The following is a 13,531-nucleotide window of genomic DNA, read 5'->3' as shown; positions in this document are numbered from 1 at the left end:
CACCAGGCCTTTGGCCAGGGCACAGCCTGACTCCCTCCCTCGGCAATCTTCGCAGAGCTCTGGCCCAATGGTTGCTAGTGGCTTGAATTAATTAATTTTTATAATGAATGATTTTAGAATGTTGTTTATGTTGTACTTTTGTACTGTTTTATTGTTGTTAGCCGCCCTGAGCCTGGCTTCGGCTGGGGAGGGCGGGATATAAATAAAATTTATTATTATTATTTATTATTAATCAATGTGTTCACTCTAAAAAGCAAATTAAAAGTGGTTGGTACTCCTCCTCCTCATCATCATAAACTTTATCACACTAGCCAAAGGCCACGGCATCATTCACAAAGGGAACAAAAAGAAAAGCAACAATAACCATAAAAAACATAAAAAACATCAGGCACTGCAGATACGATTAACCGTGATCACGTCTCCTAAAAATTATTTGTTGCATACAGTAGAATAGCAAGGGGTTCTCAAGTAGAATGTGCCAGCTTAAATGTCCGAATCTCCTTTGCAATTGACTGCTATTTTATCTAGTTCTTTTTTCCTGATCTTCTTAGCTGCCAACGCATATAGTACTACTTTACAAGTTACAAAGTCAAGTGGTTGGTCAAATTCTATTGTGTTGGAGACCCTTGTAAATTCTTCTTCTCGCACCTGCTAATTATTTTCTTTGAATAAATAAGAACATAAGAATAGCTTTCTGGATCAGGCCAGTAGCCCATCTAGTCCAGCGCCCTGTCCTCACAGTAGCCAGCCAGACGCACCTATGGGAAGCCAGCAAGCACAACATGAACACTAGAGCTTCCCATGGTTTCTAGCAACTGGTATTTGAAAGCATTGTTGTCTCAAGCTGTGGAGCTAGTGATAGAGCATAGCCATCCATCATGGCTAGTAGCCACTGCTACCCTCTATCGAAATACAGTGGTGCCCCGCAAGACGAATGCCCCGCAAGACGAATTTCCCTATGGGCTTGCTTCGCAAGACGAAAACGTCTTGCAAGTTTGTTTCCTTTTTCTTAACACCGTTAATACAGTTGCGACTTGACTTTGAGGAGCAACTCATAGAACGCGGTGTGGTAGCCTTTTTTGAGGTTTTGGGTGATTTTTGAAGCTTTTCCAAAACTTTTCCGACACCGTGCTTCGCAAGACGAAAAATTCGCTAGACGAAAAAACTCGCGGAACGAATTAATTTCGTCTTGCGAGGCACCACTGTACAGAAAAATAACAGCTTCTAAACTGGAGACAGAATACATGCGGCCATGAGTAGGTATGCAGTTGTGGTATGCATGAGAGTTCAGGATGATTTGAGAAGTATCAGTCTGCTCCTGAAATGTTGTCACAGTGAATGAGTACCTGAATATGAACACAGATTTATGAAGCAATAAAAATATATTTGAAACTTCAGCATAATAGATGTTTGCTGTTCCCCATTCTAAATTATTTAGTCTGTGTCTTAGAACACTTCCAAGAAGACGCTTAAGTAGATTTTAGATAAGGATTTCAAAGACTTTAATGAAGGTCAGATGGCGTTTTTCTGCTGGTGAGGGGAGGGCGGATGTGTCACAGTAAAAGGCCTATTCTTTAGAAGAACTAGTGAACATTTATAATGGGCGCAGAAGCAATTGGTCCCATAATGTCATTTAATTAAATATTAGATTTTTTTTGACTTCTGCATCCATCAAAATATCTTGGTTTTTTTATGACTGTGGAATTAATAAATTCCAAGTTTTATTTGCATAGGTGTCTTAGTTGAGATGTATTCTGAGGACATCTGGGTCAGAAATAGAACACCCACAAGTAAGGTTCCTTAGATTTGCCAATAATGCTGCAATAATGAAGTGGCCTCCCGTAGGATTATATGTATGTTTGTTTTTATTGAACTTGTATATCCAGGTCCCTCAGCTGGCTCAAGAAATCTCTTCTAGAATGTTGTTATTTTGTCTACCCAAATGTCATTTCCTGATAAATTCTGGATTCCAGCAATGAATTTTCAGCCACAAGACTTGATTCATTGGCGTAGTTGACAGGAATATTTGGAGCATTATTATTCTACAAAATTTGGGTTTTTTAAAATTATATTGCTTCAGAACAAAAGAGCTATCTGAATTCATAACTGGTTCCCGGCATAGACTTCCATGCTTATATAATGCTAATACCAGTAGGATCCACAAGTATGTGAAATAAAGTTGATAAAGAAAAATCTAAGCTATCAACCTAACCTTAAATATATTTTGCTTTCTACTTTATACTGGAGTGATCATAGCCTCTTCTGTCCCACATTCTTCAGCCAGAATGCCCCCCCCCAGATTTTCCCCACCCCTTTGTTATTGTCTGAGAATACTCTGCAGCTTTTGGCACCATGATAGGATTGTCAATAAATTAAAGGAAGCCCCCCAAACTGCACCCCCTCCCCAGGTGTTACCTAGATGAGGTGCAAGCAGGTGCAAGCTATCCTGATGAGACATAGAGGCATTACAGTTCTTCCTGCTTACCACCAGGTGGCAAAGTCCAACAGGTATCTAATGGGGCTACATTAAGAAGGCCTTGCAGCCCCACAAGGGGCAGCACAGCACGACTGCAAGTGGAGAGTTGTATGCCCTTTGCTAGTTAAAAAGAGGATCAGAGTTAAGAATGTGAACAAGAGATGTCTTGGCATTTATTACTTACTGTGTTCTTAAAAGTAGTACTCACGTCCTGCCTTTCTAAGTCAAAATGTGACCCTTTCTAAGTAACTAACATCAAAATGCAAAACGTAGGCAGAAAGGCATACTCAAAAGCATAAACACAAAAATAAAATGAAAACAGAAGCAAACAAACAAGAGACACAATTGTAAAAACAAAGGGCTGCAGCAAAAGCAAATTTCACCTAGCGTCAGAGCTCAAAGCTTGCAGAAACAAAGCAAAACACGTGCTGGCAGAGGGCCATCGGAGGGGGGGGGCAAGTCCTGAGGCGGTGAGTTCCAGAGAGTGGGCGCAGCAGCTGAGAGAGCCCTTTGAGTATTTCTGACAACCGTGCCTTTGATATCAAAAGGCCCTTTCTGAATTGATATTAAGTATTTAACAGGCTGCATTTGAATTTTACATTTTGATATGAAGACTTTCCTGTCATTTGGAGTTTGTATTAGCTTTCACTTCACGTGACAGATGCTGTGGAGATTGTGCTTGAAATTAATGTCCCTGCAAAAAGGAGCCTAGCTTCTAAATTTCCTCTTGCAAGCCAGTATGACCACAGGCTGCTCAGAACTGAAATAATTATATTATTGCTCCTGCCTGTTTCTTAGCTAGTGTCATTCATATCTAACCATTCCATAGGTTTCGTTGACAGTTAATAAAAGCTGATGGACGTTTTTGTCGACAGATTGCTACATCCAGAGGAAGAGTAATGGAGCTTTCAGTAGTGTTTAATGTACAGTTTTGCAAATGGAATGGACAATGAATTGTCTACAATTCCCACAAACTGGTCTTCGGATGCAAAATAAGCTGCCTTAGTAATGTGTTCATTGTAAAATCTTGCTAGGCAAGAAAATGATTTGTCCTGCTTTTCTATTACGTGTCATTTCAGTTCTATTGAACTTTAAGTACATTATACTTTCCTTCAATTTTTTTTGTCCCTCTTATTGTTATAGCACCAGGGGGCCTGCCTGCAACAAAATGTGACAGTGTAGAGAGCTTCTTGCCCATTCGTCCAGTAAGCCAGCCATGCCCTTCTCTGGGATACTTCATTCTATTCCCTGTCCCAGCCAGTTTTCCACCCTCCTCATCCTTGCAATAAATAGTCAGTAACATTCCATAGCTGTTGATCATTCTCAGTCCTTGTTGGGCTGTTTTTGAGGTTCCCCACCTTAGGTTTTTCTCCCCTTGCTGCACTTCGGCTAACCCTGGCAGTTCCCTATGCCTGTTAATACCCTACCCTTCTGCTTGGATAGAGCAACAGCACTCACATCTGAACATTGGAAATACTTTCATTTGTTTATAGAAATATTTACATACCACCCACTCATATAAAATTTCAAGGTGGTATACAACAGTATATGCATAATACAATAAATCATAAGATACATAAAACAATTCAAAATAAATATTAAAATGTCTGGTTAACCTTGAAAAAAATATAAACAAAGCTGACCCAGTCATCATTAGAAAAAGTTTTCAAGAAACATCTGAAAGTTAGGACTGAGGGTGCTTGTCAAATATCTGCTGGATTCAGGTGTCTTCCCACTTATGTGCACAACCGCATATATGCACAGTGCCAGGAAATAATCAAATCAATTGATTTAATATATGCTATTTCACATATATGCATGGTACCTGGGAACGTAACCCCGGCATAAATGGGGAGTCGCTTGTACTCAACTTATAATTGAAGCCAGTTGGGCATCTGAAACACAGGGAACAAGTAATAGCACTCCTCCAGATTAACTCAGGTTATGCTGGGATAGAATGCCTCAGGCGGTCATTAAGGTATCCTGGACCCAAGTTATTCTGGGCTTTTTATATTAATACAAGAGACTTGATAGTTAATACAGATCACATATTTAATGGCTAATGGAGCCATTGAACCTTGCAATACAAAAGGATTAACCTTGCAAGACTGGCATACCTGTCAGCACATGATGAAACAACTACACCATAACTGGAAAGTAGAAACAGAATGAGGCACAGTTACAGGAATAAACTCATGTCGATACAGAGCCTACAATCTCTGTACAGAGATGTACTGCCATGCCCTCTCAGTTATTTGAGATAATAAACATGCCTAGAATTGCTTAACCAACATAAAAAAAGGTAAAGGACCCCAGCTATTCTGGGCGGCTTCCAACATAAATAAAAACATAATAAAACTTTAAACTTTAAAAAACTTCCCCATACAGGACTACCTTCAGATGTCTTCTAAAGGTTGTATAGTTACTTATTTCCTTTGCTCGTGGGTCGCAGAACTCCATACCCTCCAACATTTCTCTGATGAAAATAGGGATATCCTAAGAAAAAACGGGACATTCTGGCATCAAATCAGAAACCAGGATGGCTTCTTTAAATCTGGGACTGTGCCTGGAAAATAGGGACACTTGGAGGGTCTGATATCATAATAACAATACTGAATGTATTGAAATCAGTGAGCGTGATCTGTCTCCTTCTTGAAATGGCACACATGAGCAGCCCTGGCAAGACCAGACCCATAGAAGTTTTGGGGGAAAGCTGCTAATCTAGTGAGCAGTCTCAAGCAGATGGGGAGAGCAGTCAGGGAGCAAAGGGAGGCTGCTTGCCCAGTCCTGGTGATGTCAAGCAAAACCTCAGTATAGGCATCTTTTTCAAGATATGGAAGGAAGTTTCTGTTGAGTGAGATTTTACTAGACGTATTACATTTCATGTTTAGAAATACAATATTTCTCCTCAGATTGGGAACCAAGAATATAGGATATTCCTGTATACAAAGCACACCAACTTCAAAATGACTTAAAATGAACAAGTTCAAATCCCTTAAGTATTGCGGAAAACCTAGATTTGAAAAAAAAACATACTGACATTGATTTTAACTGAGCGTGGCCTGGTTCAGTTGTTTGTGGTTCTTGCCAGAAGGAAAACCCTAGTGGTTTCACTTTGAAATGGAAAAAATCTGGCTATAAAGCTGAAGGTTGCAAACTAAAAGGAAAGTTTATTGGAAGTTTCACTTTCATTGGTTTTGCCAGAGGGAGGAGGGATTCAGAGTATATGTGTGGCCTGCACTGATTGTGTGAGTACCAATGATTAATCATGGAGAAAATTTTAATCTGCATTTAAGCCTTTCATTGCTCTGCTGAACTAAAGCTTGCGGTCCTGGTGATAATTCTTCATAGCTGGTATATAATAATAGACAGGAAGGTGAAGTGATTCAAAAACCATTGCACACTAATTGTTATAAAAAAAATTTACTTGTGATGGCGGTGTTCTATGTTGTTGGCATCATGGACATATTATAGTCACTTCATGGAGTTTTCCTTATTATGAAGCATTTTCAGTGGCTTCTATTGAGGAGCCTTAAGAACTCACTTGGTTCCCAGTTCTTCATATAACTGTGTTATGTTCAAATAATTTCTGAGAACCAAGATGCATATGGTTCACCTGTCATATTTGCTGAAAACGTGGCATAGTGATTTCTCTCTTTCTTGCTTCGTAGGCTTGCCTTCAGTTAGGCTGAACACACAGAACCTCACTGTTATTGAAGGAAGAAGTGTCACATTGTACTGTGAGGCTACTGGAAGTCCATCACCAAGTATAGCTTGGGTTTTCAATAATATTGTTTCAAAACATGAGGTAAGAATTTCATACTGAAGTATTTGGATCTGCCAAAGCCGTATACGTACTGGTTTTTAAGGAACGGTGCAAAACCCATTGATTTATGCAGCTTGGAACTCTTTAAGTGCCTGTCAGGAACCCCGCAGACATTCCTCATCAGTCTTGTGAGTTAATGAATTGCCCACATCCACAGCAGGTGACACAGTGGATTAAACCACAGAGCCTAGGATTTGCAGATCAGAAGGTCGGCGGTTCGAATCCCCGCGACGGGGTGAGCTCCCTGCTCCTGCCAACCTAGCAGTTCAAAAGCATGTTAAAGTGCAAGTAGATAAATAGGTACCGCTCTGGCGGGAAGATAAACGGCGTTTCTGTGCTCTGCTCTGGTTCGCCAGAAGCGGCTTAGTCATGCTGGCCACATGACCCGGAAGCTGTACGTCGGCTCTCTCGGCCAATAAAGTGAGATGAGCACCGCAATCCCAGTCAGCCACGACTGGACCTAAAGGTCAGGGGTCCCTTTACCTTTACCTTTATAGTAATACTTGCAGAGCCTACACAGTGGTGTCCAAACTTTTTTCAAAGAGGGCCAGATTTGATGGAGTGAAGGGTCGTGGGGAAAGTTGTTGGCCTTTTTTCCTTTTTTTAGGACTGAAGTTGTTGAGCTTTGTTGCTTTGTTTAGGGTTGGAGTTGTTGAGCTTCTTTTAGGATTGAAGTTGTTAAGGTTTGTTTTAGGATTTTACCCTAAGAAATAGACGGCCACAGGGGCCAGATTAAACTGACCGGTGGGCCAGGTTAGGCCCCCGAAACTGACTTTGGACATGCCTGGGCTGCAGCCTGAATCAGTAGAAGAAGCTGCTCACATTTGACTGGGCTTATTGTCACCTTCCCCATATAAGCTTTTGTGGCCTTTCCAGTATGTGCTGCCTCTAGGCTGACATCACAATGCTACCCAGGACAGATGACCCAAGGGCAGATGAATGGCAGGCACTGCAAATGTGGTTTCTCCTTCCCTCTTCACTAGTCGTCCTCAGAGGCTCCCACTGTCTTTACCCGTGCTGGGCAGGATCATATCCCCAATTATTGGCAGGAATTGCCAATTGCCTCAGATAGCACACTCTTCCCTTCACAATCCTATCACTATCTACTTTTTATATAAAAATACAAACATATTTATAATGTCTGCTTAGTGAAAGAAAACGTCTGGTGGTTATTGTCATTTAATGTCCTAGATTAGGAGGCCATTAATGCAAATGGAATGGAATTTGTGGTTTGTGTTGAATACATGCGGTTAATTTTCTCATCTCAGAAAAATTGTCTGATAATTATCAGAACCCACATACAGCGAACCAGTTTAATATTTGATTTCTAGCCAAATTCTTCATGCACTAGTAAAACTATTAACCATAACAAAAGCTAATAATAATGTACCTACAATTCATTAAGAATGCATTAGAGTTTTTGCTCACCTGAACATGAGCCAATTGAGGCGATGATAGGATATGAAATACTGCTTCAGTTCTTCACATGATAGATGGGCTTCTGTAAAGCAACAGCACATATAGGTGTGTCTGTGTGAGAGTATGCCCTTAATCCATCTCCCACTCCTGTTTGTATGTGGGTTGGTATACCATGTGTGCATATTGATTGGAACAAGTCATGTGGTAACTTATTATCCTGCCTAATTCCTACAAAGTCTCTGGCATTTCTTTGCATCCATTTATATGTCTATGGGTAGGTTCACAGTTTAGTTTCTGTGGCTAGAATTATAGTTACATAACCATAGTGAGCACAGTGGAAGTACTCTTGTAACAATTAAGCATTGGAAGGTATAATTTGATAGTAGGTTACTAGGGCTTTTTTTTTTTATTTGACACCCAGGGCTATTCCCTATATAATATATTTATTTGGGGATGAAATACTGTATAAACAACTTGGAACCAGGGCACTTAGGAGACCACCTCCTGTGTATAGACCAGGCTGATTGTAAAGTCTTCTGAGAAGTCACTTGCTGTAAGCAGACATTCTCAGTTATAGCACCCACCCTCTAGAATTCCTCCCTCTAGAATTCCTGAGTAATTAATGAGACAGCAATTACATAACTACAACCAAAATATAGCCTTCAAACTAACAGGCGCTTTATTTAAATTGAATAAACTGTTTTGTAAATACGTTTAAATTCAAATAAGTTTCTTAGTATCAGATCATGTTAGGGAAACCACTCCTAACCCCTTTATTTCTCCATTGCTTTTCTTCTAGAACGACACAAATAAGAACCCAGCTTCCCTAACCATAAAGAATATATCATCCAATGACAGTGGCGTGCAGATTTCTTGTGTAGCAGAAAACATTGTGGGCGAAGACCAAGCTTCTGTTGACCTCGTGGTGTTCTGTATGTAAATAAACTTACGTAAAATTTTAGCTGCAGATAATTGTAGCCAAGTGGAATCAGTAGAGAAGAAGTTTAGAATTTCTGCTCAGCCTTCTTCGAAAAGATAAAACTTTATAAAGTATATATTAGTAAGGATTAGCACTGAAGAGAAGAGTCATTAAATGCTTATGATTGTCCCCCTCAACACACCAACAAACATCTTCCTTTGAGGTTGCTAAGGGTATTCCCTGTATTCATTGTGTATGTGCAATCTGAGCAAGAGATGTAGAGTTGGAGCTTCAGTAAATCGGAGGACATTGACAATCTGTTTCTTTTTGGTCTGGCCCAATTCCATCATTTATGGCAGAAAATTGATTAATGGTGCAGAATTGCTCTTCTTTTGGCCTTAAGGCAAGAGAAGAGCGTGACCACAGACAATATTAAATCATTCATTTTCCTCTCTGTTCTAATTCTCAGAACATGCAAATACCAAAGTTTTAAGAGAACAATGCTGCATTTTAAGTTTTGCCTTGCCTAGTTATGTCAACTTCTGCTGTAAACATTACAAAATTTGTTGAAATAACATTATAACAGAGTAGGTTCAAGCAGCAATCAGATACCTACTTACGAGGAAGTAAGACCCATTGAAGTAGTGGCTTATTTCAGATAGAAATGGATATGACTGCGCTGTCAGAAAAAGAGGTGTATGTAAATGTGAAATATATTAAAGGTTTAGGTAGAATAAACTCAGTTGTGAAGTGGGTAGGAAACACTAGTGATTGAACAACAGAAACAAGCCACTGCCCCTCCAAAAAGTGAAGAAGGAAATTATAAATCATAGCTTAAATGATCCTTTATTATAACTTCCTCTAAAGAATGCTTTAATATATATATATATATATATATATATATATATATATATATATATATATATATATATATATATATGCAGGTTTTGGTGTCTTCGGGTGTCTTCCCGTGTAAGAGTCGGGGTGTCTGTGCGACGTTTCGACGAGGTCTCACTCGTCATCTTCAGGCTGGTGCTTTCGGCTTCTTGTTACTGGAACAGAGCAGAGTCTGGTGTTTGAGTTCCTATAAATACTGTTGAGGGGTGTGGTGTATAGCCTCCAACGTTCTGGGCAGAGAGGAAGTTCCTAGATTAGTGTGCCTTTTCTTCTTTTGTTCCTTAATTACTTGAGGGATATCTTGGGTGATATTCTGAATACCACTGGGTGGGTCATTAAGTGTAGATTAGTTGCTAAAGCTTTCGTGTCTTGACCTCTTGAGCTTGTGAAGAGTTTTTCTGAGAAGATGGCTGTGCTGCATTTAGTTGTGCTCTGGCTTGGCTTCGTGTATAGGGGCGAGCTGTGGTTTTGTGCCTTGTGCCAGCCAGATCTGTGTAGGGATTGCAGGGGGGTGCAGCATCCGGAGGTGCCACTATAGTTTGGCTACTGGATGGAGTCTGTAATATGTCTGTGGAGAGGGTCTGGGTTTGGGTCTGGTGTGGTTGATTGGTGACGGCGTTCTGTGTGCCTCTGGTTCTGGTGTCGGTTTTTGTGGGGAGGGCTAATTTCCAGATGTCTGGCAGGCGGGACGTGTCGTCACGCTTGTTCATGTTGTGAGGGTGTTTCTCTATCTCGATGGCTTCCATGATTATTCTCTTGTGGTGATGTTCCATGTTAAAGAGCAATTTGGAATCTGCAAAATTAATTTCGTGTCCTGTTTCTTTCATGTGTTGGAAAAGAGAGGAAGTTTTTTCTTCTTTTTTGACGGCATTCTTGTGTTCTGCGATACGTGCATTTATTCGTCTGTTTGTTTGTCCAATGTACGTGGCTGGGCAGACTTTGCAGGGTATTTCATAGACCCCTTGGTTTTCCAGCTGGATTTTGTCTTTTGGGTTTCTGAGGATATTGGCTATTTTTTGGTTGGTGCAGAAGGCTGTTTTGATATTGTGTTTATGGAGGATTTTGCTGATTTTGTCTGTAGTGCCCTTGATATAAGGAAGGAGGGCCATGCCATTGTTTTCTTCTGTGTCTTGGTTTTTGGGGGGTGTTTCTTTTTGGATTAGCTTCGTAACCCTGTTTTTCTGGTATCCATTGGCGATTAACACATTTGAGAGATTCTGTAACTCAGTTGTCAAGTGGTCTTTGTCAGCCAGGCGTTTGGTTCTGGAGATGAGAGTCTTGGCTACGGAGTTTATTTGTGCAGGGTGGTGGTGTGATTGTGCATGTAAGTAGCGGTTGGTGTGTGTTTTTTTCCGGTAGATAGTGTGTATATATATGCTTTCGTAGATTTTCACGGGTACAGGAATGCAGGTTTTGGTGTCTTCGGGTGTCTTCCCGTGTAAGAGTCGGGGTGTCTGTGCGACGTTTCGACGAGGTCTCACTCGTCATCTTCAGGCTGGTGCTTTCGGCTTCTTGTTACTGTTAGTAACAAGAAGCCGAAAGCACCAGCCTGAAGATGACGAGTGAGACCTCGTCGAAACGTCGCACAGACACCCCGACTCTTACACGGGAAGACACCCGAAGACACCAAAACCTGCATATATATATATATATATATATATATATATATATACACACACACATAACAAATTTGCTTTTGGAATTCATGTATTCATTGCATTTATATGGATGCCAGCTGCTTTGCTTTAATGATTTAAAACAAACAGATGAATTTTCAAGGAAGAGAAAATGTAGTATACTAACATTGCTCTTATTTGTTCTTAATATAGTTGCACCAAATATCACGTACCTTGAAATTCCATATCCGGACCACCACTGGTGTATTCCATTCAGCGTGAGGGGGAACCCACAACCTGCCCTGACATGGCTGCATGATGGGGTTAAGTTGAATGAGTCCGTCTATATCTGGACTAAAATACATGTTGTAAATCAAACGGAATACCACGGCTGCCTTCAGCTGGACAACCCTACTCATGTGAACAACGGCGATTATACCTTGGTGGCACAGAATCAATATGGAAAAGATGAAGCCAGCATTTCTGCGTACTTTATGGAAGATCCTGGAGGTAGTAAGTAATAATATTACTATAATATCATTGAAGCGTTAATTAAGGAGGGCTGTTGTTTCTTCTTAGTTTGCTTAATGATGCTACTGAAAGTTAAGATGAGCAATTTTTTATTTTAGTTTTGCATGCAGCCCTTGGGTGGCATATTTCTATTAAAGCTGCAATCCTATACACACTTACCTTACAGTAAGCCCCATTGAATGGAATAGAGCTTGCTTTCAAATAGTCGTGCATAGGTTTGCATTGTATGTGTGCAGTTAAGTCGTAAGGTTAGACTAGTTAAATGCTAAAAAACAAATAAATGCAGATTTGAGAAAGTAATGTCACTAGACAGCACAGTAACCTAAACTTTGCATGATGAACTAAACCGTCTCTGGTCAGCCTCATTAAATTAGTAATTTAATGTTCTCAACTGACTGAAACCATAATATAAAGCAGTGGTTTTCAACCACGGTGCTGTGGCATGCTGGAGTGCCTTGAATGATAGTCAGGGGTGCCACAGGCAACACTGGCCTCTGTCCCTCTTTCCTTCCCTCTCTCCCTCTGTTGCCCTCTTGCATCTCTGCCTCCAAAGGCTTGCACAGCTGTTTGTTGCTGCAGCCCTGACTACAAGCTCCCCAGGCGAATGGTGCCTCTGGGACTGGCCAGGGGTTGCTTCCCAGGTCCCTGTGGGGCAGTGTGAGGAAGCAGCTCTCTTTGGGGTAGGGGGGTGCAGCTCAGAGACTAGGGGCGGCCGCTGTGGCTGCCCAGTGGACGCCCAAGCAGAAGAGAGGAGACTGAGGGAACACTCCACAATGGAGGGTGTTTGAGAAAGGGTGAGAGGCTGCCAGCTCTGCAGGCAAGGGGGGGGACATAACGGGGCTCCAGAGCCCCACAGGGGTGCCGCTGAAAGAATGTAGTTGGTCAAGGGAGCCGTGGACTCAAAAAGATTGAAAGCCTCTTAATCTTCATGTCAGTGCAAATTAAATACAGTATTGCCCATCGGAGACGGTAATTATTTAATTCATTTGCTTAACTTTGGCTTCAAGCGTGGTTTGTTTGTTTTTCTGCTGGATACTGAAATACTAATTATAGAGATGCAAATTGCAATCCAGTGTTCCTAGGTTATGGGTGCTATTAAATGAGAAGTTTGTCTGTGCTGAAACATTTTGTTAATTGACACATTACTTTCTTAATGTATAGCTTAAGGCTCTCAAAATGAGAAGGATAAGTGATCATTGCATGGGGTGTGTGTGTGCCAGTGTGTACATGCTTTTGTATTCTTCTGCCTTCCTCATTATTCACTACTACTGAAGAGATACATTACTTCTACCTGTGCACGGAGGTGCACGGAGGTTATCATATTTTGCTCTTCCAGAAATTAAATCTCATAATTTAAGCATAAGTTCCTTAATGTACAGTGATTTTTTTTACCTTTAAACAAAAACATTTAGGGCTCCCATATTCAGCTACATTTGCAGTTTCATAGAATGCGGTTATACAGTATCTCCCTGTGAAGATAATTAAACCAAGCTGCTTTATTCTTGTGATGCCAGTTATATAATCTCTTCTTTTATTATTACTTTATACTGTTTTTAAGTCTTAACAAACTTGTAAATATTCAGAGATTTTAAAAACCGTAGATTTTTTTTGCTGCTTTTGTGGTGAAAAGGAAGAATAGACTCAAGCACAGTGGTAGTGGAATGGCATAATACATTGTGAAATCCCTTGGGGCACTCTATAGACCTTCATATGCCAGTAATCACCACCACTGTCTTGTTTTCCATTGTTAAACTTCATATCTCATACCTTCCTTAATAATGTAATAGTTTCACCTGTTAAGAGAAGGCAAATACCAATCAACTTCCAATACTTGTTAAATAGATCTA

The 13,531-nt window shown here is 40.6% G+C and overlaps 1 protein-coding gene across 8 annotated transcripts in view; it reads left to right on the top strand.

Annotated features, from left to right (window-relative positions):
- Positions 1–13,531, top strand: part of NTRK2 (neurotrophic receptor tyrosine kinase 2) — a 180,191-nt gene that overhangs the window by 42,276 nt on the left and 124,384 nt on the right. For 5 of the 8 annotated variants that reach the window (XM_082241539.1, XM_082241537.1, XM_082241542.1 and 2 more), the window contains exons 6-8: positions 6,148–6,284; positions 8,521–8,653; positions 11,367–11,666. In XM_082241539.1, the coding sequence (XP_082097665.1) occupies positions 6,148–6,284; positions 8,521–8,653; positions 11,367–11,666 (570 nt within the window). The remainder of the gene's footprint in view (positions 1–6,147; positions 6,285–8,520; positions 8,654–11,366; positions 11,667–13,531) is intronic. The other 3 variants (XM_082241540.1, XM_082241538.1, XM_082241536.1) reach the window with 1 other exon arrangement.

This window comes from Podarcis vaucheri, assembly GCF_965113315.1.
Source record: "Podarcis vaucheri genome assembly, chromosome: 11".
NCBI classification, from domain to species: Eukaryota; Metazoa; Chordata; class Lepidosauria; order Squamata; family Lacertidae; genus Podarcis; species Podarcis vaucheri.
The sequence above is the reverse complement of the archived record's forward strand: the minus strand, read 5'-3'. Positions and strand labels throughout refer to the sequence as shown.